This window comes from Eurypyga helias, unplaced genomic scaffold, assembly GCF_000690775.1.
Source record: "Eurypyga helias isolate BGI_N326 unplaced genomic scaffold, ASM69077v1 scaffold2359, whole genome shotgun sequence".
In the NCBI taxonomy this organism is placed as follows: Eukaryota; Metazoa; Chordata; class Aves; order Eurypygiformes; family Eurypygidae; genus Eurypyga; species Eurypyga helias.
Genome location: NW_010269912.1, coordinates 4,802 through 31,497, shown reverse-complemented (window position 1 = coordinate 31,497; position 26,696 = coordinate 4,802). Strand labels below are relative to the sequence as shown.

Here is a 26,696-nt window from a genome sequence, read left to right as displayed (position 1 = left end):
AGGTAAAGAGAGTAAAGAAAAAAATCCCGAATGAGTATCTCTCCACTTCCTATGAAAGTAAGTACCACTTGAAATTTCCTTCTGAAAGATAATACGGTACCCAGATAAATTAACTATTTATTACACAGTTCAATTAACCTCTGCTTATTGCACAGAACACCCTAATATCAAGGTGCAACGCATAAAGGCATAAAGACAGAGACAGATGAAGGAGTAAGTAGCCAAAAGAACTGCTTGCACAGAGCACATGATGTGGCACTGAGCAGGTGAGGCTTAGAAGGTAACATGTCTCAAAAAAGCCACAGCCATGCAATTCAGAGAGGGAACCCGAGAAGTTTCCATTACTCACCTCTCCTGAAGTAGGCTGCACAGCCTTCAGCAAGTCTGAGACAGCACTGGCCAGTGTTCGAGCAGCTTTCAGGAGGTCTTCTCCACTTCCAACTTCATCATCCATGAGAGCAGCAAGCAGTTTCACACCTTTAGACATCTCAGTGAGGTTGGAAGAGATTGTTGTAATTGCACATCCCACAGCAGTGTAATCGGTGTCAACTGGGTCCCCTGTAGAGCAAACGGGGTTTTTTATGATCAAAATGCTTCAGTGGTTAAAAGGGAAAAAGAAGCAGCTACAAGCCACAGAGAGAAAAACCAAACATTTCAAAATAGCCAAGCAATGCCTACTAAGGAATTTCATTGTCAGTTTAAAAAATATTAAAGACTGCTATAATTTTTCCAATTCTACCTTTCTTCTACAAGAATGTACTTCTAATAGCATTTGTCTTCATTCAACGTAGTATCCTGAGAAGTCTGCAGTTTCAGGTATATTTCAACATTGAAAGAAGCCAAGGTAATACAGAATTGAACCCCTTCAGCCACTCCCAGCTCCTTCAACTTTTAATTTGCTGAAGAAAAAACCCACTGTCAATAAAGACATAATCTCTCTTTAACAACTGTCAGACCAAGTATGCTTTTTTTTGTAGTAATCTTCTTGTGCTGGTTTTGGCTGGGACAGAGTTAATTTTCTTCATAGCAGCTAGAATGGGGCTGCGTTTGGGTTTGTGCTGAACACAGTGGTGACAATACAGGGATGTTTTCATTACTGCTGAGCAGTGCTTACACAGCCAAGGCCTTTCCTGCTTCTCACCCCACCCCACCAGCAGGGAGACTGGGGGCACACAAGGAGTTGGAAGGGGACACAGCCAGGACAGCTGACCCCAGCTGACCAAAGGGATAGTCCATACAACATGACATCATGCTCAGCATATAAAGATGAAGGAAGTAGGAGAAATGTTTAGCATGATGGCATTTGTCTTCCCAAGTGGCTGTTATGCATGATGGAGAACACCTGCCTGCCAATGGAAAGTGGAGGACAAATTCCTCATTTTGCTTTGTATGCATGGCTTTTGCTTTATCTGTTAAACTGTCTCTCAAAACACAAGTTTTCTCACTTTTACCCTCCCAATTCCCTCCCCCATCCTGCCACTGGGTGAGGAGCACAGCTGTGTGGTGCTTAGCTGCCAGCTGGAATTAAACTACGACACCTCGCAAACACTCTGTGCTGAATAATCAAGCTACATTTCACCTTCATCAATGGTCATACCTTTAGTGCAAGAGGGAAACTGAAGACACACAAATTGTGTTGGGAGAGACAGAAAGCTTGTTCCACACATCAATGCAGTTAGGTAGTGGGGTGTTTTGAAGTACGTGTTTCTCCAGCTGCCTCATACTCAGTCCCTGTGTTACTTGAATTAGACTGATAAGTAACCAGGAGACTGCAAGGAAATCCTTCCCTTTGAAATTTACCTGCTGTAAGGTTAACAACGGATGCAGTTCCTGCAGTGATAGCATCAACCTGAGAGTGTATTTCATGTTTTGATTCATCAACCTTGTTCTGAACCCATACTCTTGATGCCTGAAGAGCAATAACACAAACAAAAATTAAGGATGCAGTGAGGTTCTGTATGAGGAGATTCTGTGTAAGTCTCTCGTTCCTTCATGAGCCTTTAAACGTGACCACCAAGCCCTTAAAATTAAATACCAAAGCAAGGATTTTCTTTTGCAGAATCATTCAATGCAGAATTGTTACCACAGTTCAACAGCTGCCCTTGTAAGGTAAATGCCATAAACAGTGCATTTATGAAGGCTGAAAACCCTTGACTGACAGTCCCCCCTAAGCAATAGTCTCTTGATCTGTCCTCCTGCCCTAACCTACATCAGGAACGGCAGAATTGTACTTTGTTCTTCTTTTTCAGGTGTCTGGGAGGCAGTCACCCCCACCATAAATACTGCCCATAGTTTGAGTTTAATCATATATATGTGCATAAAACAACAGGATTCCAGACATGGTTATGCAAGGAGCCTGCCACTCTAATCTCAGCAGACTGATGAGAGTGAGGTGGATCACTGTACGTGAATTCCTTCAAAAGACCACTGAATTTTTATTTCATTTTAAAAGCTTTAGTGGTATTGCTTCAGACCTAGGGACAATGACTAGACTGACCTGTAACCACCACAAAGCATTAGGATTTGTTTCTATGAGGGATTAGAAAAACTCACCATGTCCTGCCCTAGAGGCGGTAGGTTATCAACTTCACTTAACAGCGTGCATACTAGTATTAATTGTCCCCATCAAGGCCTGCTGAGCTGAGGTCTGAAAGGCAAAACAAGGAAACAGCCATGTGCTATGTTCCAAATGACACTGTAAGCAGATGTTACATATGCACGAAGAGACAGTGAATGACAAAATCACACCAGGGCATTTCAGATAGCTAGCTTTTCCCTGACGCAATGAAGAAATCAAAGCTCTAACACCTCTCCTCACACAGTCCTGATTCTGCCAATGCCATTTCATACTCCTCTGTACTTGCACTCATTTATAAAATGCTAAACTTTGTCTGATAAAACAATGCCCAACACATACAAAACCACTGAGCTGTCTTACTGACTTGCATTCTAGGAAAATGAAAACTGAATTTGCTGCTACGATATCATCACTGAATTCCTGGAACAGCCTACCAATGTAATCAAGGACAATCCTAAAATTAAAATGCCATCAATATGCATAAGCTAATAGAAAACTGACGGTTTTAGGCAGAGCAGGATGGCTATCTGTATTGTTTGTGGCAAGGCTTTGGCTACAGGGGTGGCCTCTGAGCAGAGGCCAGGGACTGCCCCATGCTGGGCACCACTGGTTCCAGGTGGCTCCAACAGACCCACCGCAGGTCACAGCTGAGCCCAGCAGCCAGGCTGGTGGCACCTCTGGGAAAAGATCGTTAAGTAAGGGCAAAACATCACACGGCAGTGAGAGGGAAAAGTTCAAGAAACAACCCCGCAAACACTAATGTCTGAGAAGGATGGGGAGGAGCTACTACAGTCAGCAGAGCAGAGATTCCACAAGAGAGAGGCAGGTATTTCCCTGCAGCCTATGGAGAGGACCATGCCAGAGCAGATATCCACCCTGAAGCCCACAGAAGGACCCCACATGGCAGCAGGTGGATATTCCCTTGAAAGAAACTACAGCCTATGGAGAGCACACACTGGACTGAGGTTCTGGTAGAAACTGCAGCCTATGGGTCACCCATACTGGAGCAGGATCTCCCAAAAGGAACTGCAGCTCATCAGGTATCTACACCAGAGCGTTTATCCTGAAGGACTGCAGCCCATAGGAAGTGCCCACACTGGAGCTGGGGAAAAGTGTGAGGAGGAAGGAGCAGCAGAGAAGGGCTGTTATAAACAGATCACTCGGGAATGTGGACTATAATAGTCAGAAATGAAGGCCTGAAGTTGAGTCTGGGTGAAAAAGGGGGTGTTAAGAAGTGGTTTAGTTTTTATCTGTTTCTCACCATCCAACTCTATTTTAATTGACAATACATCAATTTTCCCCAAGTTGAGTCTGTTTTGCCCATAAAAGTAATTGGTAAGCTATCTATCTTAAACTAATTTGAGATAAAGCTTTTTTCAACCTCATTTTCTTGCACACCCCACCCGGCCCCATCTTACTGAGGAGCAGGAGTGAAGAGCAGCTGGGTGGGCATTTGGCAATCAGCCAAGGTCAACCCAGTACACATACTACACTTGTAGTGGTATGTCATGAACTTAAACATTGATTATATTCTCTACAACCTGTTTAGGCCTTTTCATAGTCTTAATATAAATGAGAAAACTCAGCATCGGCTTTAAGCCTGCTAAAGAATTCTAAATTGATGGGCTAGTGATAAGCTAAATGTAAGACTTTTTCTTAAAACTGCTTACTTTTTCCAGCCTTTACACCATTTTTTCCTAACCCTTGAGTACTAGTTTAACTACTGAGAAATTAAGAGAAGGCTTTCAAGACAATGAGGAAATAAGTCAAAATGCAAAACCCTAAATATTTCAAGGATGATCAAAACTTATGTTCAGTAGGACAGTCAGGAAGTCATGCTCTATCCTCCTTCTGCTTTCAGTAATATGTGTGACATGCCCGTTTCTGACTACTTGCAGCACAGACAAGTTTCAAATGCAAAAAAAAGTTTCAGTACAAAACAAGGAGGTTCCTCACAAGTGGGGGCATATGTCCTCTGTGCATCTGACCAATTGTGACTTGTTGCTGGGGAGAAGGCATGATGCCAATGTTGAACGTCTCTGGGCCACTGGACCCTGAACGCATAACGGCTGGTAGTGCCACAGAGCCATGCTCCACCTTCCCTGTTCGGTTGAACTGCTGCTGTAAAATGGTAGATCTGGAAAAAAGGGGGAAGAAAAATAAATCCAACACAGAGAATTAGTTAGCTCCTGCAAATCAAGTCCTGACAGATGTTCTTCCTTTAGGATTTTAAATTGCATCTGACAACATTGGTAAGCTATGGAAAACTTTACTGGAAAACTTTACAATTCTTCTTTCTAACCATTTTCTAATACATTAGAATAAAATTAATCTGGGGCTTTTGGCAGTTCAAATATTAATAGCACTAATGAGCAGGCACCGAGGAAAGAAGGCAATAAGTAGTCTTGGTATATGTGGTACGATAGCTTTACCCCTTTGAGAGGCATGACAGCCAGAACTGGAACAAGGTTTATGGCATAACAACTGCTTTGTTTCAGTTGTACCCTAGGCTGACCTTTAGAAAACAGAAGAATGAACCAGTGGAGATGCCTTTTGCAAGCAATCCGTAGATTTGGGATAAAAAGTAACATTCTTCCCTCTTTCTACACACAGTACTTGCTAATAATATGTCAGTCGGATCAGATAATGGGCTGAGAGGCAGGATACTTTGAAGAATAATAAAGTTACTGTCATCCATGGCCACAAACTGCTTTGCCAGATATTCTGCTCATATTTAAATATGGTTCAAGCTTTTACAGCTAGAAGCGTTGACAGAAATTCTGGCTTTAACAACAACAATCTTCTGGGGGGAAAAGTAATTTAAATTGTGAAAAATCTCACATTCATCTATTACAAATTTTGGAATTCTCTGCACAGCACTTAGCTAAAGTATACTCTGGAAGTCATTTGGAAGGGACAATGTCAAATGAAAGCATATCTGAACATGTGTGAGCCGCCAAAAGTTGAGATTTCTCATAAGGCCACATTAAATATCTAACAAGTATCTCCTATAGACCATATGTTTAACAATAAATCAAACAGGCTTTCCACATACTGCTGACAATGCCATCCTCAGAGTTCCAAGAAGAGACTTGGGTGGCTCATTACAGCTTATAATGTCACAAAACGATTTCTGTTCCTTCACTGCAAGGAAAGATTTAATGTTCCTTTTGAAGGACATGGCCAGCTCTACAGTTCTCCTCTTTGCTATATTCAATAACTCTCCCATCAGAACCATAGCCTGATCTACTGGTACCAAAACTTTATCCACACCACGCATCTGATTGGTTTGTCTGAAGTGGTTTGGCAAAATAAGCCAGCTCTGCTCATGACAGAGTGTACAATTAAACTGACAGGAGTCAAATTTACTGGAACCCATGGACCCAGCAGACCTAGCAACTAAAGCCCAGTAAATCCTAGGTGTTTTCATAAAGATCAACAATCTCATATGACATTCTCAGCTCTGCATCATTAGTCCCCAGCCCCAGCATTTTACTAAATTATAGCCAGAGTTCCTTTGTTCAAGGGTCAAGTTGCAACCAACTGGTAGCACTGCTGGTTGCCCTGACCAACAATTTTGCAACAAATACCTGCTTTTCAATCACTGAATGAAGCTAGGAGCCTGCTGAATTGCCTGGGGATAGTACTTCCTTCTACTGAAATACCCGGTAGAAAATCATCCTTTAACAGTAATAACTACACTATTTCATTTGAAAAAAGCTGCCACAGCTAAAAGGTGTAACTCTTAAATACAGCACATTTCCTCCTGTTGTATATACTCACTTCTTAGGTGAAACAGATTCTTCCAACATGGTTGATTCCTCATCACCTTCAAGCCCAAATCTATCTTTACTTTGTTTCTGGAAGGAGAAAAAAAAAAGAAAAAAAAAGAAAAAAAAAGTTAAACAATATGTGTTGCTTTTTGCTTTCTCTCCACTATTTCCTTGCCATTTATCAGAAACCTAGTCAAATAACCTGCAGAGTCTTGTGCAGTGCTAAACACCATGCTTTTGGCAGTGTGACACAATATAATCTCCACCTCAGAAGAGGTGCACTCCAGCATCTAACAGACCAGGTTCTACGCCCTGGCAGATTAAGTGCATGAAAGGAAAAAGCCTATTGGTGACTTTTTGAACAAAGGTATAAAGTGCTGAGATACTGTATTTTCTCACAGCACAAAAGTTCTGGACCAAGTGATATGCAACAACAGCAAATCCCAGCACAGACAGAACATGTACCATCCCCTTTCCCATTCTCTTCTAACTCGGGAACAGCAGACTGACTCAGGTAACCAGAACTGAGCTACAAGTCATATTTAGCATCCTGAAATGTTACTGTATTGTGCTATCTACCACTAGGAGGTACACATCCATAGGAAAGATAACAACTTTAATACTGTATCCATGTTATCTTACCATAGTTACTTTAAACTTCCGGACAGTCTGCACATCTGCCTTTTTGAGGCAATTATTTTGCAGTGGTGTAAGGGAGGTAAACATAACACAAAGGGAGTAAGTCTAAACCACTAGAAACAACAGGAAACTACCACAGGTCATAAAAGTGGTGCCTTGTAAAAACAGTGTATTTCTACTTGTGATCTAGTGCAAAGATGCTGTCTGCTTTCCACCTTGTCACGTGATTTGTAGTCTGAATATATACATGTATCTAAATACAGAAACACCCACTATGACCTCAGGTACATTTAACAGGAACTCCTCATGTACATCTATACACACACCCCATGCACACACTTTGTCCAAAGAAGTTCTTCTTATTATGGTTTGAGTTTATGCATGAACTGAAACTGCCTATTTCTAGTCAAGAGCGTGCCCTACTTCCATTTTAAGTAAAAAATATATCTGGTTTTAAAAAAAAGGTCAAAGTTACTTAAGTTCAGGTTTGCCTGTCATCTGATTAATGACCCATCACTAAACTAAACAAGAGGGGTTGGGAGTGTGTGGATGGTGAGTGTTGCACCAATACTACTTTAGCAGGGAAGAAAACCCCACGCAGCACCAATTCACACCAGAGCAAATGAGTTGGAACAGTCCAAAACACACCAAGAATTACTATTATGCAACTGAGACCGACAAGCCATAGTTTGAGGCATGCATCACCGAGAAAACTTGGGCTCAACAACTGGAAACTGCATGCTTCTCATACACATCATGAAGCATCATGGGTGTTTATTACTTAACCTGTTCCTAATTCGTTCATTTTAAGATCAGCTGTGTCAGCAGACTGTAAAGAAGAAATCAATGGACTGGAAGGGAATGGAAATACATACATCTGTATTCTATTGATAGAAAGGCTGCTATTGTTTGGCATTACAGAGCAAAGCTAGCTAGCCTAAGAGCTAGAATCATGTTTTAAACCACTATAGAAACCTGCAGTTTATTTAATGTTTATTAAATCTGAGACTGACAGCCTCAGACAAAAAAGCATGTACTACGATGAATTCCTCCTTGACCTCTGCTTCATAAAATTTGATGTTATATTCTACACTGTTCCCATGAACAAAGACAATAAATTCTCCTGAGCTCCTTAGCTTTCTGACATTCAGTTACTATTAAAATCTGTTACAGCAAATAAGGATGTAGTTTGCTTGAACCTTAATAAAGTAGAAATTTGTCAAGGAGCAACCAGTGCTATTTGAAACACTGGTTTCAAATACGACATGCTTAGAGGATGACCATTCAGCTCCATGTTGGCAAAACTGCTATTTTTTGCTGTTGTGCTTATTTACTTGTGAGTATTCTGAATGCAGGAGATGTGCATCAGCCTCTCCTCTCTCCTGACAGGCACACTCCATAAAACCAAGTTCCATGACACTCTGGCCTCTTCACAAAACCACTGATTTTATCCCTCTTTTGGCACAGCTAAGATATAAATCTTTGCTTTACTCATCACAACATTTTTAGAGCAATATAATGATTGTTTTGATCCCCCTCCCCCCGTTTTGCCAAAAAACTTTTGCAGCTTTAGATGCACATAGAAGAGGTTCTGGACAGCTATTGTGTAGTCCTTAATGTAGGTTGAAATGCTGCTTCCAAAGGATCATTTCTTTCCACCTGATTCACCACTTTGGTCCATAGCTTAAAATCCATAGCTGAAGCTTTGAACTCTTCTCTGGATATATGCTCTTCGGCAGCAGTTCACCTTCCAGATAGAAAAACAAAGCCCAAGTGTGCTGTAGTAAGCCTGCCCCATACTACCGCCATGGTTAACAGCCTTAATGTTTTCCAGAAGCACTCACTTAAGTAGAACAGAAAGACGTGATATTACTTAAAAGTAAAAATAAATAACATAAAACCAAAATATACAACACCGACTTCATGAGAGAAAGAGAACTGCAGCTTGCACACATCTGAGCTTCTGCACTGCTGTACAGTGATTTTTACTGCATTTTTACTACAGGTCACCTTAATACTATACCTTCTTTAGGATGATATCAATGTAACCTGCAATTAACTGCGAGATCTGTTCTCCTTCAGTGGTCTGTACTGAGTAATAGCTTTCCTGATATTCACCAAAATCCTGAAGGAAAAGAGGAGTTAAAAAAACCTCTTCAAAATGGAAAGTAAATAAATGAAGAAACAGTACCAAATATGAGCAAGAAAAGTCAAATTTTAGAATTGTTTGATGGACATTTTATTACATCCAACAGTAAATTAAACTGTTCCAAGATTCTAAACCAGTCTATACAGGGGGTGAGGAAGGATGGGATGGTGGGATGCTTTTTACTGCAGCTTAATCCCAGATGTTTCATAAACCAAAGCGCCAGAGGACAAAGAGATATTTAGTCTGACTTTATCCCTCAGTCACTGAAGGATGGAGAAAAGTCTTTAGAATTTTATTCTAAAGCACAATCACCCATGCAGTTGGAAATTAGATGCACATGATTAAAGTGAATATAAATTTCTAGCCACAGCTTCTTACTCTACCACTTGAAACAACCTTTTCATATCCAAGATACTCTTGTTGCAGTGGTCACTTAGGGACCAAATGATTAACAAATTCATCACATTCATGAAGTTCTTTAAATCCATAATTATCAAATGTATTAATGAACCATCTAGCTTTGTTTACATTCATATCTTGCTAGTCTCACAGTGCATGGCAAAACGAATGGCAAGCCAAAGTGAATGGCAAGCACCATAAGGGCTTAAGCAGGTGTGAATAATGATGCGTTTTAGGTGCTTTAGTGGTTAGGGACAGAACAGATTTAAACAGTGTTTCTGAAAACACATGCAGTACTTTTGGGAAACTGGTCCATCTAGAAACATCAAAATACGGACTGACCCTAGACACTAATACGAGCCAGTTTATTAGTTTAGGGCTGAGTGACTCTAATATAACTTAAACTAGAATAATTACAGATAGAATTATAGAAAGAAACTGTTCTAAGTCCACCTTCGTTTATCCTTGCCACACAGATCCCTCTTCCCCTGAATATATATAAAAAGATTACCAGAGTGAAGCTTTTGGGTGAGGCAGCCCAGCGTTTCACAGTTGTCAGTGGCCATTCCTGCAACACCTCCTTGGTCTTCTCATCCACACGCATCACTGAGTCTTTGGTGACACCCAGCAAACGAGGAACCAGCTTGTTTTTACCTTTCATTTTTTCCTACAAGGTGTGAAAGATTGGTTTTTGTTCAGAGTTTTCCATAGGAAAAAGGAAAAACATGATGGAATATGCTGACAAAGGGAAGCAACTGGCATGCAGACTAGGATAATTTAAAACCACAGGCTCAGTTGTTCTGGTCACACACAGTGATTTTCAGCATTAAGCTCCGTTCTTCACTGGATCTTTACTACTGCAGTTTCAAAGACACTCTCTCTTCTCCCTCTTACTGGAAACAGAAGCACTTTAAGGATTGTGGCAACAAATCTTTCGAAGTTACTGTAAATGAACATGACAGCAGTCCTTCGAGACACAAGACCTCTCCTGTATGACCACATTAGAGAAGCTGAATGGAAAACTGGCATCAAGAGGACTGACAAGTTAGGCTGCCCTCACCATTTCTCTAGAAAACTGCTGGAGAGGTAAAGGAAAGGAAGTCCCACTGAAGGTTGACAGGCATGATCAGCCATCATTGGTTCCATATTTAGAATTTGAATTCTTAGTTATTTTCAACCCATGAGAACATCCTAACCATGCCAATATTACAGGGAAGGGGGCAGGGTCATTCTGCATGCCGCCAGCTGATGTCTCCTTATTTGTTGGACATTCTGCCTCTTTGGTTTTCCAAGGTTGTGGAGCATAGGCCCAAGCTAACAATTTGCTACACAAAACTCCATCATAAAAGAGAAATGAATCCACACATCCCATTCCCCTGAATTTGTGTAGGCTGCAAAGAATCAATTCCTATTTACGTAGTGGTCGATTTGATAGACTTTAAAAGACCAATTATTCCTTCCAACAGAGGTTTCATGACATGGTTACTTGATTTGGTTATGGTTTGCTTTAAGCCATGACAAAAGAAAGCAAGATATTAATGAAAAACACAGATATTTTTAACTTTAACCATACAGGTCAGCTACATGGTGTTACCAAATCCCTACTGAATTAGCAGACTGTTCTAAACGTGCAAGCTTATTTGTTTTAATATTGTAGCTGCTGAAAACTGCACACCTAACTTTGTAACAATTTCTAATGCACAACGTAATGACCAACCATACAGTATGGTCGCAGTAAGATCTACATTACCTTAACAAGAAAAAATGACACTCCGTAGGTCCGCAGGGAACGGGCTAACTTCACATACTTCACTTTGGCTTCTATTTCAGTCATCTCACCACAGTTTTTGTGCTCCTGTAATGAGAGTTCAGTATCACTTAGGCAGAAACAATGCTTTCTGTAAACAAACAAAAAGGGGTACAGCTTTTAGCTGGTTAAGGATGCTTAGAGTTAATCATCGCTACGAGTATCTGAAAAAATATTGACTAGAAAATTTACCAAGATTACCCTGTAAATCCTCACATCCGAGGACATAAACCACCTTTGCAAGTGGAACACTCCTCTTTGGCCATCATCCATTCTATCTGTGTCTCAGACCAAGCACACTTGCTGCTTCTCACAGCACTTGTGCTCCAGACCCTCCACCAGCTCCGTTCCCTTCTCTGGACACACTCCAGCTCCTCAGTGTCTTTCCTGAACTGAAGGGCTCAAAACTGAACACATGATTTGAGGTGTGGCCTCACCAGTGCCCAGTACAGGGAGACAATCACTTCCCTAGTCCTGCTGGTCACAGTGCTCCTGAAGCAGGCCAGGATGCCATTGGCTAAGTTGGTCACCTGGGCACGCAAGCTTTGTGCCCAAAAATTCTGATTCATGGGAGCTTCATGCCTTGTAATTTACCATTTCTCAGCTCTTTCAGGTATTTGCAGCAGGCTTATTTTGCCAGTTGCACCGTTATCCACATTATATTCCATCACATGAAAAGAATTCTACAGGTGACAAAGAAGAAATGATTTTTCCAAATAGTTCATCTAGTTGTCTTGTAACTCAGATTCTATTTATTATTGAAACGCTTTACTCATTAGTAAACTTTACTACCTGTAAGTAATGACAACTACAATATTACCTACTCCAACTTCATCTCAGCATCTGCTCTCCTATCCCAGATCATTCTGCTGAAAATCCTGTCCCAACAGCCTGCTATTTAAATACTGTTTGTGGGATTCCCTATCACACCCCATCTTCCCCACACACTCTTCTGAACTGCCGGTTGCCATCTCCTTCATGTTGACCGATGGCAGCAGAGGGAGCACCAAGAACATAGGAAACACTTTCCTACTCCAGTTTAAGTTACTATCTTGACAGTGTTACACTGAGAAGCACCAGGAGGAGCAACTGCAACTCCAAAAACTCTTTTGCTTCCAAGTTCAGCACAGAGAATGCAATGAGGATCCCAGAAGAGCAAGGAGCCTAAACCTAGTCACTGCAGATGGAATACTTGGAGAAAATCATCTGCCAAACTCAAGAATTTTATAACTCAGGGAAGAACTCATTTTTTAAAAAAGATAGCTTGCTTGTTCTACGTGCTGTTGGATCTTTGCACAGCATCAATGCGCCCACTGATGAACTTCTGCACTGAAGTATGTAATGACTGAAACTACTCAAAGATCGTATCTGACATGGGCAAAAATCACATGCTACAAATAGCATGTGATATTACATGCTACAGACAGCATGTAGTAGTGATACTCAGAAGTGAATGAATCTTCTTCTGATTAAACTGCAACATCACTGCCACCAGATAAAGTTATATAGAAAAGCATTAAACTTTCTTATGAGGAAGTACTAAAAGCTCCAGGTAGAACAGAGCTACTGAGCTACAGAATTCCTAGACTGGGAGTGTAACAGACATAGGAAAGTACGTGACCCATTCTTGCTCTTTAACTTGTCTCCCAAGTTGAGATCACAGACCACTGGTATGTCCTTCCAGAAACTGTATGGCTTGATTTCAGCTGTTGATCTCAGAATTTTTCAGCTTGTATTTTACTGCCAAACTTGTATTTCAATAGGCACAGATATTCAGTGCATCTACACTAATCAGATTCTGAGACTACTTCCAACAGTATCAGTACGTTTTACACTCAACTGCTTCAGTCTTTTACAACTCTGTGATTTCCAGACACATCAGTAAGCTCAAACATGAGCTAGCAGAACGCATTACCTGAAGCTCATGCTTGAATAAGAAGGCATGGAAATTAAAACTTGTTTTCCTAAACGTGCTTCTATTTTAGTACAAATACACATCCTTACATTTCAATGCAACTGAGAAAAAGGTCTTAAGAATATTGAATATTCACTCTCTCCCCTTCAACAAAGTACACTGAATAATCATCAGTGAAGAAAAAAGGATCAGGACAATAAATCTGCTGAAGAAAGAAAAGAAAAGCTGTCAGATTGTTAACATTTGAGTTTCTGACAATTATATAATTCTAGTAGACACAGAGTATACACCTGTGAAAGTTCATAATTTTCTTCTAAAGCAAGTGAAACTACAGAAGTTTTTCAGCCTCACAATTACCTGAAATATTCTCTTTTCAGCCCCTCTTTGTTTGGTATATTCTTTAGGCAGGAATTCTTTTAGGCTAGAAAAAAAAAAACCAAACAATTCCATAGTTAATGATGCCTTCTTGAGGAGGGATGCTTTCCATGCTCCTTTCTTGGCATTAAGCCCCCCAAGGTTCCTAAACCAGGCATAAAATACCTATACAATGAAACAACTCTGGCTAAGGAAGGTGAGAGTAATAGGGTACCTTGCATTATTAAAAAAAAACCCTCAGTTCCATACTATGTAATACCTCTTCATATTTTGAAAAGTCACTGAAAGGAAAGAACAGTTGGAACACTTCCCATTATTCAACTATATGATGTCTCTCAGGAGCGCAGAGGGAATTGTAATCTGAGGGAAGAAGGGGACATCAAAGCTTGAGCCAGCTCTGTGTCTGCGTTCAGGCATTCCTATTACCTTCCCGTAGAACTCTGATTTACTGACAATCAGGACCTAGTTCTTTCTCTGTGTCTTCCAAGAAAAGTTAGAACACTAATATTTTACTGAAAAACTGAAAAGCCATTTAAATGGACACAGTACCAGTCACTTTCTCAAAAACAAAGTCATACATAACCAGTCCTGATTACTGCAGCCCTCAGACACTAAAGACCTCAGAATACAACATAAACTAAGCAAGTTCAGTCTCCAAGAGAGAGTTTAGTCATAAAGAATCTTTGGACACCTCACTTGTAGCTCTCCTTGCTGTAAAATAAAATAAACCCTTTATCTCAGCCAAACATCACCCCAACTTGAAGACATCTCAACATCATGCTTTAACAAACATCAGTTCTTTTCTGGATCACACTTTCCCACGTGGAACACTCTGATGAAACTATGTCATATATTCAGCACTTCATTCTCAGCCTGAAGAAACTTCCAGTTCAAAAGATTGGTTACTAAGGTTCCTCCCTGCTTTGGACTATTACAACTCACAGAAAAAGTATGATTGGAGAATCTCCTCCTCATTTTGATTTATTCAGTAAACAAGCACACTATTCACACAGAAAGTGACAAGTACCTTCTATCATAGAAAGTTACAAATTTCGACAAGGATGGATTTTTTAAAATAAGATTAGCAAAAAAATTTACTCTAGCAAAATTAAATAAGCTCTAGCAATATAAATCGAAGTAAGAACAACGGCCCTTGCTAATCTTTCTTCCAATGCCCCCGTAGTTACACCTCCCTTACACATAATAATGAAATCTCTTCTCAGGACTTATTTACACAAACACATCATAGGGTGGTGAAGGATGGGGAGCCAAAGAAATTTTGTAGATAAGGACTGAATACAGCTTATTATCCTAAAAAGCTGATGGCTTTATTCTGAAACAAACAATGTTTTTATACAGAATTTCACAGGTTCAAACCGGTTTGGTTAAATTCACTTCTACGGCAAATGAAAACACCAGAAACAAACCAGAGGTAAACCCTGATTAATCCTACTCAGGAAATGGATTTTTATAGAAAAATTATGGCTACCAAGGCACTTCCAGTTCTCATCTTTTATTAACTAGAGTTGATTTTCTCAGCTATCCATATGTAGATAAACTATCAAATCGTTACACTTTCAAGCATTTCTACTTGCTTTGTTAAATAATATACACTGCTGAGCAAACAAAATTTGGAGCTTCTTAAGCACCAAGAGTTAAGAAAACAACTTTGGGCTTTGTCCATTAAGCACCTATTGGTATACTGTTGCACATGCAGCTGGCAGTTAGATTGGATGCGTTTTCCTTGTGTCACCTCCCACTATTTTTCTATCAATCGTCAAGTAATCACCTCAACTGAAAGGGTGAAATGCTAATTGTAAACAGACCGAAATTATCTTAATGCTACCTATAACCAAGATATTTACTTTTGATGCAACAAACAGTAGTTTCACTTTATTTAGCAGCTTATTGAATGGAGTTAGCAGAAACACTTGCAATATATTATTTAGCCTTCTTTAATCTCTTTAATTACACATTACAATGGACAATGAACTCAGTTAAAAAAAAATCTAATAGCAATCAGTGTTTATTTAACTTCATTTACTGCGAGATTTTTCCTACAGTTCTTAAAAATACATGTGTGCCAGCATATTTGTTTTTCATTAGCACAAGGGTATATTCACTGTTCCTGAAAAAGACAATTAAAGACAGTAAAACAGGCTAAAGAATTGAGCTTACTGGTCATGAAGTGTGCTTGGAAATAAAAAGCAGAGGCAGGCAGTTTTAGCTACTCCTTTCCTATCTGCAAATGAATAGTATGATTTCTTTATCAGATATTCTTCTCAGCAATTTTAAACACAGTGTACCTCTGTAGGTGCAATGCAAAACTTCAGCTGTAGGAGGAAGAGCACGAAGAGGGAGGATTTGCAATTTGATAGGTGAAGAGCTTTCACAATTTACTTTGGCACGAGCTTCAAGGAAATTCCAACAACCAATACCGAAGTGTTAACAAGATGCAGGCAATAATTTTCATCTGTGCCAAGAATAACTTATCAGTGTCAAAAAAGGGTACAAAAGATTGCTGTATATAAACGTATTGCAGACGTGGCAAACTAAACTAAGCTGTTTCAAAACAATGCTATGAAATACTAATACCAGTCTATGACATGCTGTTTTCTGATGAGCTGAGGGATTCTCCTTAAGGGAATCTGTAGCATGTTCAGGTTTCAGTGGGGAGTGAATGGACACCTCTCAAATGTATTTGACATACTGAGCTATGGCTTACAGCTTACTTAAGACATACTTGAAACAAATCAATCTTCACCCACCAAAGAGCAGGAAATAGTTGGATGAAACTTTAAAAAAAAGCTCAATCTTTTTCAAGAAAAACAAACAGAAAAGTTTTTTCTGAAAGTACAAGAGATGCTTTTTCAGGGAAAAATAAAATCAGCATTTATCTACACCATTTATATATGTTGTTCACAGAGTCAGGAGAGCTTGGCTGGTTTAGATTCACAGAAGTATGAGGTTTCATCAAAGGCTGTCATGAAAGCTATGTACAGCCAAATGCATACAACGCTAAATAAGCATGTACGCCTTAAATTATATATTACACTTGGAGACCTGCAAGGCTTAATCCTAATACAGTCAAAGCCCATTGAAATGAAAATAAAACAATAGCAGAGAAAATTTCTTGCAGACAATAACATTCTAAATTTTGGAATTCCAGTTATAAATTATTTCCACTGGAGTACTGTTCTTGTTCTAACATACAGTTCAGTTATTTTTACCTTTCATTGCTATTAGGCTAAAAAAATATAATGAACTTTGTATGTGTTGTGACTTTATTCTGTGATGGACTGCAAACTATCTAACATTGTATACAAAGTAGAAATATCATCCAGTCAGCCATTTCAGTCCACCATAAAACACAGTGACTATATGGAAGCTTAAAAAAAAAGAAAAAAAAATTTCTTTACAGTGAAAAGACCAAGTAGAACACTTAGAAAAGCGTAGCAAAATTTAAGCAACTGAACTCTGCACAGCAGTTTGAAAAGCTGCTGACTAAGTCTGTGGGGAATTATTGCTTTAAAAATTTAAACCAACTATTGCTGGGAACACCTAACTCTTGAAATTAACATGGCACGGTATTAGCTTATCATGTGCTAATACCCTAATGGTTTACTGCACAAATACTTGAGTAGAGTGGAGGGAGGAGGGAGGAATAAGTAGACAATGGACAAATCCCAGAGGAAGACTGTTGCACAACTGGTCACAATTCTAGAGAATAAGAATCAGAAGTAAACTGAAGCTATTACACTGGGTCCCCATTATTCTTACAGACATCAGTAGCTATATTAAGAAAGGTTCATAGGCCAATCAGTAACAAACAGAGAGCACAATGGAAAGCTGATTATTAAAAGGAACTGAAGGATGTTTCTTCACATGGTTTGTTTGCATAACTGAACTGCTGATTATTAGCAAAATCCTTCAAAAATGAAGTGTTTCAACCAATCAGTGTTGTAGCATTGCATGTTCCAAAGCAAGTCACCATTTAAAAGTGATTCCCTGAAACAGAATAAGCCTCAGACCCCCGAAGGAAGTATGAGAGTCAGCACTGAGCACTTGGCCAGTGGAACAGGACAGAAACCAAACATGCACCCACTGTTTTCTGTGTCCCATTAAGGTATCTATCTGCTTCATATGCAGACAAGGCTTGATGGACTGTGCAGTCAATAGCTTTCTTTTACCTTCCTACATTTCTTTCCTCAGACTCTGACCCTCAATTAATTCTACTGCAGGCAACCCAATCAGAAAGTCAAAATCACTACATTCAGTCAAACTAAACTTGCCCTGCTGACAGCAGTGACGTACCACAATAAAGGTTAAAGGATGGGCCACTTGTAAGCAGGACTCCTGTCCACGTCTGAAACAAAGAGCACAATTCTGGATCTCCATTCATACATGAGAAGGTGAATCTGCACAATTGATTAGCATCATGGAAAAGTTTGGAAAATTTTACCTCAACACACAGCAATATTCACTTTATTCAGATGACAAAGCATCTTTCCATTTGTGTGCTTTCACAGCAAATCAAACATCTGTGATACACACTAATGTATGCTTAATTCGCACATGGCAAGCAGAAGTAGACTTCTAAGAAAGAAAAAAAAAAAAATCACAGTTCTCCTACATTACCAGGGGGCTGGAGAATCCAGCTGCATGCTTAACTGGAACCCTGAGGGAAGCTGGTGCCCTGTGCTGCCTAACAAGCCACTGCCAAAGGTCCTCTCATCAGTTGGGGTTGCCGATTTGTGCAAAAGGCTCCTTTCACAAGGAGATTGCTACAGAAAACTCAATGAATCTGACTACCTCTGCTTGGAATACTAAAATACATTTAGTCTGTGACAACTCAACATTAGTTACACTTGAGGTCACCCAAATTTAGAAGTTAGAGGTGTTTACTCTAAAAATCCAGGTTTGTGTTTATGTTCTACATGAGGTCCAAACTGGATCTGTGCTTGAAAGCCTCCAAACTCGCAGGCCTTCTCAAAGGAGACAGGATGGGAACCATTCAGAATGTCATCACGAGCCTATAGGAGGTAAGCAAAGACATGTCAGGGACATCCAAGTAACTATTACAACTCTGAAACGCCTTGAAAATGGCCCAAGAATCCAGTAACACACTCTTCTGTCTGAATATCATTATTATTCTATTCTGGATATGCTTCTGACTAATAAAACAAGCAAAAGGCTAGATTATTTTCTGGTGAATATCTATGGAAACTTATTGAAATGATGATTGTAACAACTTTCATCAAAAAGGGGAGCTGATGCCCATTTCCCGCCATACATGTATATAAAATACAGCATATGCACACACCTATGTGTATGTACACCTATATATACACAGATATATATGTGTGTACATACACATATGTAAAAGCTGTTATCTTACCACCTTTTAAGAACAGGGAAAATTATCCACATAACTAGTAAGTAAAAAATACGTTACAACTATAGAAATGGCAACACGAGAAGGCAAACAGCATTTTCCTTCCTTTTGTTTTTGACTCAAGAGTTTTAAAATGTAATTTGGAGCAATCCCATTTGAATCACATGCAAGTATAACTACCGAACATCCCATTAAACCCTGATTTTTTTTTTCTTTTTTTGTTTAAAAAAAAGCCAAACTAAACTTAAACAGAGAGTTTTAAAAACCTGCTTTTTTCCAGACTGCATTACAGGCAACTGCACTGGAGCCTTCAGTTAAATAGTATCTTCTGCATAAAACTCGGAGATTCGCTAAGGTATGTATAGTACCTCTAACAGCCAGGGGAACCTGCCTAGGTGGACTCCCACCGTGTTACACAATATGGTCCACTTTGAACAGGAAGCCTGACTGCCTTGTGTGCTGTCTGGGTTGAAAATTCGAAACGGAGTGCAGAAGCAGCTTTCTCTCTGATCAGACAGAAAAAAAAGAGAAGTAGAAAGCTGGTTGCAATACTGATTTGAAATTCCATATTTACAGAGAAAGCATCACCTGTAGAAGAATATGGGGAGAAGAGCTAAAACAAAAAACTTAGACTGAAGACATGCATGAATTTTAAGGAAACACGACACAAAAGTCAGTGGACTTTTGGGTTGAGTGTCTATAATTAGGTTGAAAGTATTTTATTAAAAATAATCAGCAAAGCCTCTGTACTATCATGTGTTCTTGGAGGGACAGACAAAAACCTAAAATCAAAGCACATTCAGAATGGGAATTCTAGAAGATGGAGTGTTTCAGCATCAGATTTATTCTAATTAACCTACACGGGTTTCCTCAGACACTGTAGAACCCATATTTCTGGTCCACATACTGTACCTGAACATAAAGCAAATTAAGCTGAACGGGATCTCTTGAATCTACGTTCTGGTCTGAGTAAAAGAATTTTCGTCTCAACAGCAGTGTTTCATTTTCATCAACTCCCTGTTCTCTAAACGTTCGGCTGTGATCTAGCCAATTCACTGAAACAGAACCACAGGCATTGTTAAACACGCAGTGTTGCCAGTGTCAACAGCTGTTGCGAAAATCGTGATTATTGGCATTTCCACAGGAGGAGGAAACTCCACAGAAAAGGTTGCTTTCATTTCTATTGCTAGTCAGCAGTGTTGAAGGTTGCTAAAAATGAGAACTGAAGAACAGCACTCCTGAGAAACACAAATTTACTACGGCATAACACACCATTAATATTGCTGAAGAAACAACTATAGTAACGTTTTAATATTAAATTCAGATCTTCAAAGATTCATTGCAAACTTACTTAGAAGTTTACCATATCTTCCTCCTAAAAGAAACTGTTCTGTTTACTTTTCTTACCCCTGAACACAACTTTAAAATATCCTCCTGCCAGTCATAGTTAATCTTAGTGTCCTAAAGTAAAACAGAAAAACGGTTCTCATGACTTTACACATAAATCAACTACTGTCTTGGTTCTTTGGTATTTACCCTTCAAATCTATACCTTCCAAGACTAAAATGCCTTTTGATGGCAATCAAAAAGGCAATTTGATAGGCAACAATATTTAAATATCCAAATCTAATGAAAGGGACAAAATGATCATTATAGAAATGGCCCCTCACACTTGTTACAACTCCCCTACATAAAAAGTAACAAAACCCACTTCAAAAGACCTGCTAGAAGACATATATAAAAGGATGCAAAATGCAGGTAGGGATCAACCGAGACACAGCGAAAAAAACCTAAAAAAAAGCATTCCTGTATGGTTTTCTGACACTACACTGTGGAAAGATATTAATCAAAGAATTACCCTGGAATACACTACTCACAATCATCATCTGTATGAAGCTTTGCCTTCAGCTTTTCCATTTTTCTTTCATCACGCAACAATGTCCTATCTTTCTTAAGCGTTCCTGTACTCTCCTCTTTCTTCTCTTCAATGCTTTCCTGGATTAAGGAATATTCCTCATAATTTGTTATTCCTGGAATTATAAATAAATACACTGTATGTAACAAAAAATTATTACCTTTTAGGGTGGGTGAAATATTCTTTTCCATATATTAAAACACCAATGGTTAATCTCAAGTGTAGTAAAAATAATCTAGATGAAATACTCAAACTGTGTATGGCAAAGGAGATCCTAAGAATAATCTTACAACTTCCACATTCAAGACATCTCCCATTTGGTATCATCCTTCAAATACAGCATTCATTTGTCACATGCTGCATTTGCCACTTTCAGAAGGATGTTGAGTTGTATTTGTTAGCTACCAAGAGAAGCTGCCAGTTTAAAAACATGATGGAATTTTAAATAGGCATAAATTCCAGAATGGATACATGCGATAATAAATTTCCTTTCATGGATGCCTACAATTGCTTCCTGAGAACTAAGTAATTTCAGCTTGTCCATGATATGTAGAACAACTGTGGTAGGGCAGACTGAGGAACAGAAACCATGTGAAATATATGATTTTTTTAGAGTTTTAAAACTCAACTTCCTACGAATTTTACATGAAAATCAAAAGTCAGTTCACTACACTTAGCATGTGCTAAATTGTTTTAATTTCTATGTTCTGCTTGTTTTTTTCCACTGTTCCATAAAGCCTGTTTATGTTATACAGGAAAGCAAATTAAATGCTCACCTACAGACCCACATAAATTAAAGTAAGTCAGACTAATTTCTGAAGTAAACTGGTTACAGCACATTAGAATTTAGGATAGAAATATTCAAAATTGAAATGGATGAATTGAAATTTAGCTGAATACACTTTCCAAGTAAATTAATCTAAATCAAATTAAGGCCACTTCAATTCTAAAGGAGAATTAAGCAAGGATTTAAGATTATTTAAACTAATCTATGTTGGAGGCACGTTTATAGTTAAATTTGAATTAGCTTTCAAAAATGTCTCTATTTAGATAAATGCAAAGACAGACTATAACCAATATGACACATTTTTGACCAGCTGCTCTGGATGGTTTCCATATGCTGTTTCACAAAACGTACAGTAGTGTGACCAACTCAATCATAACAACATAGACCCCTAAGTTAGATTATTTCAAGGTTAACAGTATTTATCTTTTAGCCCATTAAAATTAAGTATAGACTTTGTTCTAATTCTGTACCATGTAGCAGGAAAGCATGTGTAAAAGGTAACCTACAGTAAATTTATAACTGTACTGCCAGTTAACTTTGTGCCTTCACTTGCTAAAGTTTAAGGATACAGCTAACATTCTACAGACTTACATAACACCTGAGCAACAGATTTCGAAAAAGTGTGTCCTGAATGTTAACTGCTAATAAATTTAAATATTTTTTTAACATATGTGCCAATTTCTAGCCAGTAATACACCTAACAACCTAAAAATCAGGATGCAAATGCAGCATAAAAAACAAATGTTGGTCTCAAAATTCTTACCTATCCTACTGCAAATGGTAACCAGCAATTCACCAACTGTTTTAGAATCATCCACCATGACTGTTTTCACTGAACCATCCAACATACGTATTTTCTGAGGTCTCTGTTTCTTTTTGTACTCCAAAATATCCTAGGAAGTAAACAAAATTGTTTCTAAAGACTTTTCTAAGCCCCCACAAGCCAACATGCTGACTTAGATATCTAAACCAGGTTTCCCTCCCCACCTCCCCAGGCTGGATTTTTCCTTTGTTATAGTGCAGGCACACATGCATGTAACAAACCGACGACTGTTAGTTCTGCCCATGTCATTTTTCAAGAAGTAGTCCTAGCTGGCAAGGCCAAAACCTAGACAGGGCAGAATAGGCCAAAGTACCTTTGTGCTGACAGTTTCGCCTTTATGAAACGATAGCAAAGCCTTTGCATTGTAAGCAAAATGGCCATAATGTGAGCAAGTATGATCTCATCACCTTTAGTAGACAGGAAACCTATGCTATAATGCAGGGTATAAACCTCAAATATAAAGCTTACTACGAAAGGTTTTATCTTCTGTTAATCATTCTGTGAAGACACTATTGGCTACAGTAACTCACAGTCACAACCAGATGCTGGAGAAAACTGACTTCCGAGGCACAGCAAGGAAGACAAGTGGGCCAATATCAGGAACAGACTCAGGAGCCTCCTGCTCCCCTCCACATGTTAAACATTCATCCTGCTACTTAGGAAAAAAGTTTTTTAAAAATTTATTGATGAAAGAAGCAACAGACTTGCACCATACCCCATTTCTCAGCATGTAATAATCCAGTGTTCTTCCAGCCTCCAGCCATATACCTTTTCGAGGATCTTCATCTGACAAGAACAATCCATAGTCAGAGGCTGCAGAACAGAAGAGACAGAGACCCATTGAAAAATATCAAACCTAATAAAGCCAGCATGGTTTTATTACAGGCTATTCATCTTCAGGATTAAGCTTCAATTACACTTACCTTCCATTCTTAACAAACTTGGATAGAAATCTTTTTCTGCGCTTCAGAAAATACTTAGCTGAGAAGTGTAGATCAGGCTTTGGAGAAGACTTGAACAAAAGCCTTACTTAACAAGAACATGTCACATCTACTGTGTAATTTGTATTATATTTATAATTACTTCTCTTCAAGATGACCTTTTTCAAATGCTCACAGGTGCATTCTATGGAACTGACTAACCAAACATAAGCAGTTTGGGTGTAATCATAGTATACTATTACAAGTAGCAGATCTGTCTTTAAATAAAATAGTTTGTTTTCAACCCTTCACATATTGAGTTCATGCTAAACTTAGGAATCTTTTTAGTAGATGTTTCAGGTTTAGGCATTTGCGAAAATAGAAGGCTTCTAGAAGTACATAACCATATCCCTAATAACGATGTCAGGAAAAACTTGCATCTGTTGCAGGCTAAACACGTGTCAATTGATTCTTTCAGAATCAAGGAAATAACACTTTCATTATCACAGAAGAACAAGCCCAGGCTTAGGCTTCAAAGACTAAACTCTAGGTAAATGAAGGACCCAACTGTCAACTCACAGCCCACCTACACATGAAGAATTGATAGAATATCAATATCATCACAACAATTCACATTAAAGACATTGTAACTCATAAAAGTAACTGACTTGCAGATACACAATTTCAAAGAGAATCCTTCCACAAATGACTGAATAAGAAAACCTTTTCACGCCAATTCTAATTAAAAATTCCCGATAAGCCAAGTGATCCATGCGAACAGACAGGTTTATGACAAATTAAGTGAAAAATCAGTTATGTAAAATTTTAGAATTTGTGCCTCTGAATAGATGGTGACCTTTGGAAGTACACAAATTGCCTTGAACAGAGCACAGAATCACCAAGGAAGCACAGACCGCTGTGATAGTCATTCGTGGGGGATGCACCCTAGGAATAGCACCCTAGGAATAGCAGCGGCTCTGCAACCTGCATGTTAACATCAGGGCCACCTTTGTGACCGCATGCAAGCTTGTTGAGAAGTGAAATGTGCACAGCTAACAGTCCTAAGGCACGATAATTACATTTTCTGTTGCACAGGAAGTATTTTGATCAGTTTGCACTGCATCACTGTCGGTCTTCCGAACTAACAGGCAAACACACATTTTAACAGCCACAAAGATGGGGAAAGGATATGTTAGCAACCTCAGTTCTGTTCATCACTCAACTTCATGAAGCTGTTTGAAGGTCATAGTTGCACTGCAATCACATGTAAAGGAAAAGCCCTACTGTATAATCTGAAGAGAGTTCCTAGGCTTTTCTGTGAGGGTCATGATGTTCAGGGATATTTATTACTCAACTTCTCCAAACTCAACATTTGTTCAAAATCACTGCCTTGAGAGATAGGTATGGTAAAAACACACAGCTTGTATCTGAAAATTGAAGCTCGACTTCCTAAATGACTCCTGCAAAAGAGAAGCATTTCTAAGTAATAGTAATATTGACCATTGCTGGTAACCTTTTCTAATGATTCTTGCAAGATTTTTGAAACAGCTCTAAAGGTTGAGATCTGTGCATAAAACTCAATAAACCATCTGCTTTCAGAATTACATTCCAGTGGCCATACAGTACAGCAGTAAAGGATTCTGAAGAACCAGATTTTTTTGGCAACTTTTGACTACATTTAAACCAGAGCTTTTGTCCAAGTGAAGATGTATTTCAGAGTCTTCATTCATCCAATTTGCTCCACAGGTACAGAGACAGCTAATTTCGATTAACATGTTGCAGCGTTATGAACGTGTTATGCATAGCATGGTGATGTTTTTAATTAACCAGTTCCAAACATTGCCCTTTGCACATTTTTGAGAAGTCCAGCCATTCTTTTCTAATTCACATTGTTCCTTCTTTTGCTGAGGCACAAAATAAGTCTATCCAGATTTTCCTAGAAAGCGTTGCCACAAATATTGCTTTAAAAAGATCGCACCACAAAAACTACTCTTCAAGTGGCAAAAACTCATCTTTCAGGCAAACAAGCATTTTATTTAAGAGGTCAAAGTCCCACAAAAAAAAGCATCCTTTGTAGGAATGCCTCTGTCAGAAGGGGAGGAAGAAAAAGAATGCAGTTACCTTTCCTCACTTAAAAAAACCTAAAATCTGTTTGCACTTTGTGCCTTTCACTCCAGAGCCTTATGATCTAAATAAAATAACAGACCCTCCAACCTGAAAGATAAACTGAGAAACATAACAGTGTAAAAAACTCCATGGGTTTATGTTAATTTCAATTCAGCCAATGAATTGACTAAGGACAAATACAGAAACCCACCTTGCCCTGTTTGAGCCTCCGGCACTCGCTCACGAATAACTCTACAGGCATCATACACTGCTGTGGATGGTTCAAACTGCATGGTCTTCACCACATTGCACTGGCGGACGCAGATCTTCAAGGAAAGAGCTACCATGGTGTCAAGTCACTTGCAAGTTCCTGCTAAAATATCTGAAAAAGCAGTAAGGGCATTATTGCTTAGAGTTTCCCTTTAATGCTTTAATACACACAACTTTTCATTAAAAAATTAAATTAGTTCAGCAGATTTATATGTATTCAAATGAAGTTCTATATAAAGCCTCATTAGCATAATGAATCTAGAAACTATATAAAATGTATTTTTCTTATACAATTAATTGGAAATGGATTTTCCAATAACTTGTGTACACATACTTAAAGGTTGATACTTTGCCTGAGATACGTCAAAATGGTGCATAGGAAAAAAACATGTTTATGGATATGGTGGGTATATTGTCAACATATTTAATACTCAGAAAATTATTTTCCTCTCAGCACACATTTTATTGGACCAGTCAGATTAGCTGGTAACTAACAGAATAACTACTTAAATGAAAGCAGCATTTTCTTAATACATAGCTTCTTTCTGAAGATTCTAAACTGTGCAGTACTGTGTTGTGGTTTTTTTTTTTCAAGTCTCCATATAGATGTGCTAGATGTTTTTAGCCTGTTGAGCAGCTATGCAAAGCTTCAAGAATGAGCTATTTTTAATTTCAGTTCTATTTTGGAAAATTCACTAAATTTGACAGCATTTGTCTATAAAAACAGGAAACTAGACATGGTTTTTGTTTTGATTCATTTTGTAGATAATCTGGTTTTTGTTTCAAGTGTCTTCCCTTGCTGTCACAACACTCCAAACCACTCTTCCCATCACTAGACATTCCAC

At 38.7% G+C, this 26,696-nt stretch overlaps 1 protein-coding gene across 1 annotated transcript in view; it reads right to left on the bottom strand.

Annotated features, from left to right (window-relative positions):
* The window catches only part of LOC104514513 (talin-2-like), a gene marked incomplete at its 3' end in the record, with an annotated part of 99,816 nt that extends 73,888 nt beyond the window's left edge, over window positions 1-25,928 (bottom strand). The window contains 16 exon segments of the mRNA XM_010158230.1: window positions 350-558; window positions 1,801-1,909; window positions 2,554-2,590; window positions 2,592-2,647; window positions 4,535-4,715; window positions 6,362-6,438; window positions 9,014-9,115; window positions 10,050-10,205; window positions 11,289-11,393; window positions 13,618-13,681; window positions 18,541-18,668; window positions 19,943-20,085; window positions 20,908-21,060; window positions 22,496-22,625; window positions 23,271-23,368; window positions 25,793-25,928. Of these exon segments, the coding sequence (XP_010156532.1) occupies window positions 350-558; window positions 1,801-1,909; window positions 2,554-2,590; window positions 2,592-2,647; window positions 4,535-4,715; window positions 6,362-6,438; window positions 9,014-9,115; window positions 10,050-10,205; window positions 11,289-11,393; window positions 13,618-13,681; window positions 18,541-18,668; window positions 19,943-20,085; window positions 20,908-21,060; window positions 22,496-22,625; window positions 23,271-23,368; window positions 25,793-25,928 (1,884 nt within the window).
* Between the last annotated feature and the right edge of the window lie 768 nt (window positions 25,929-26,696).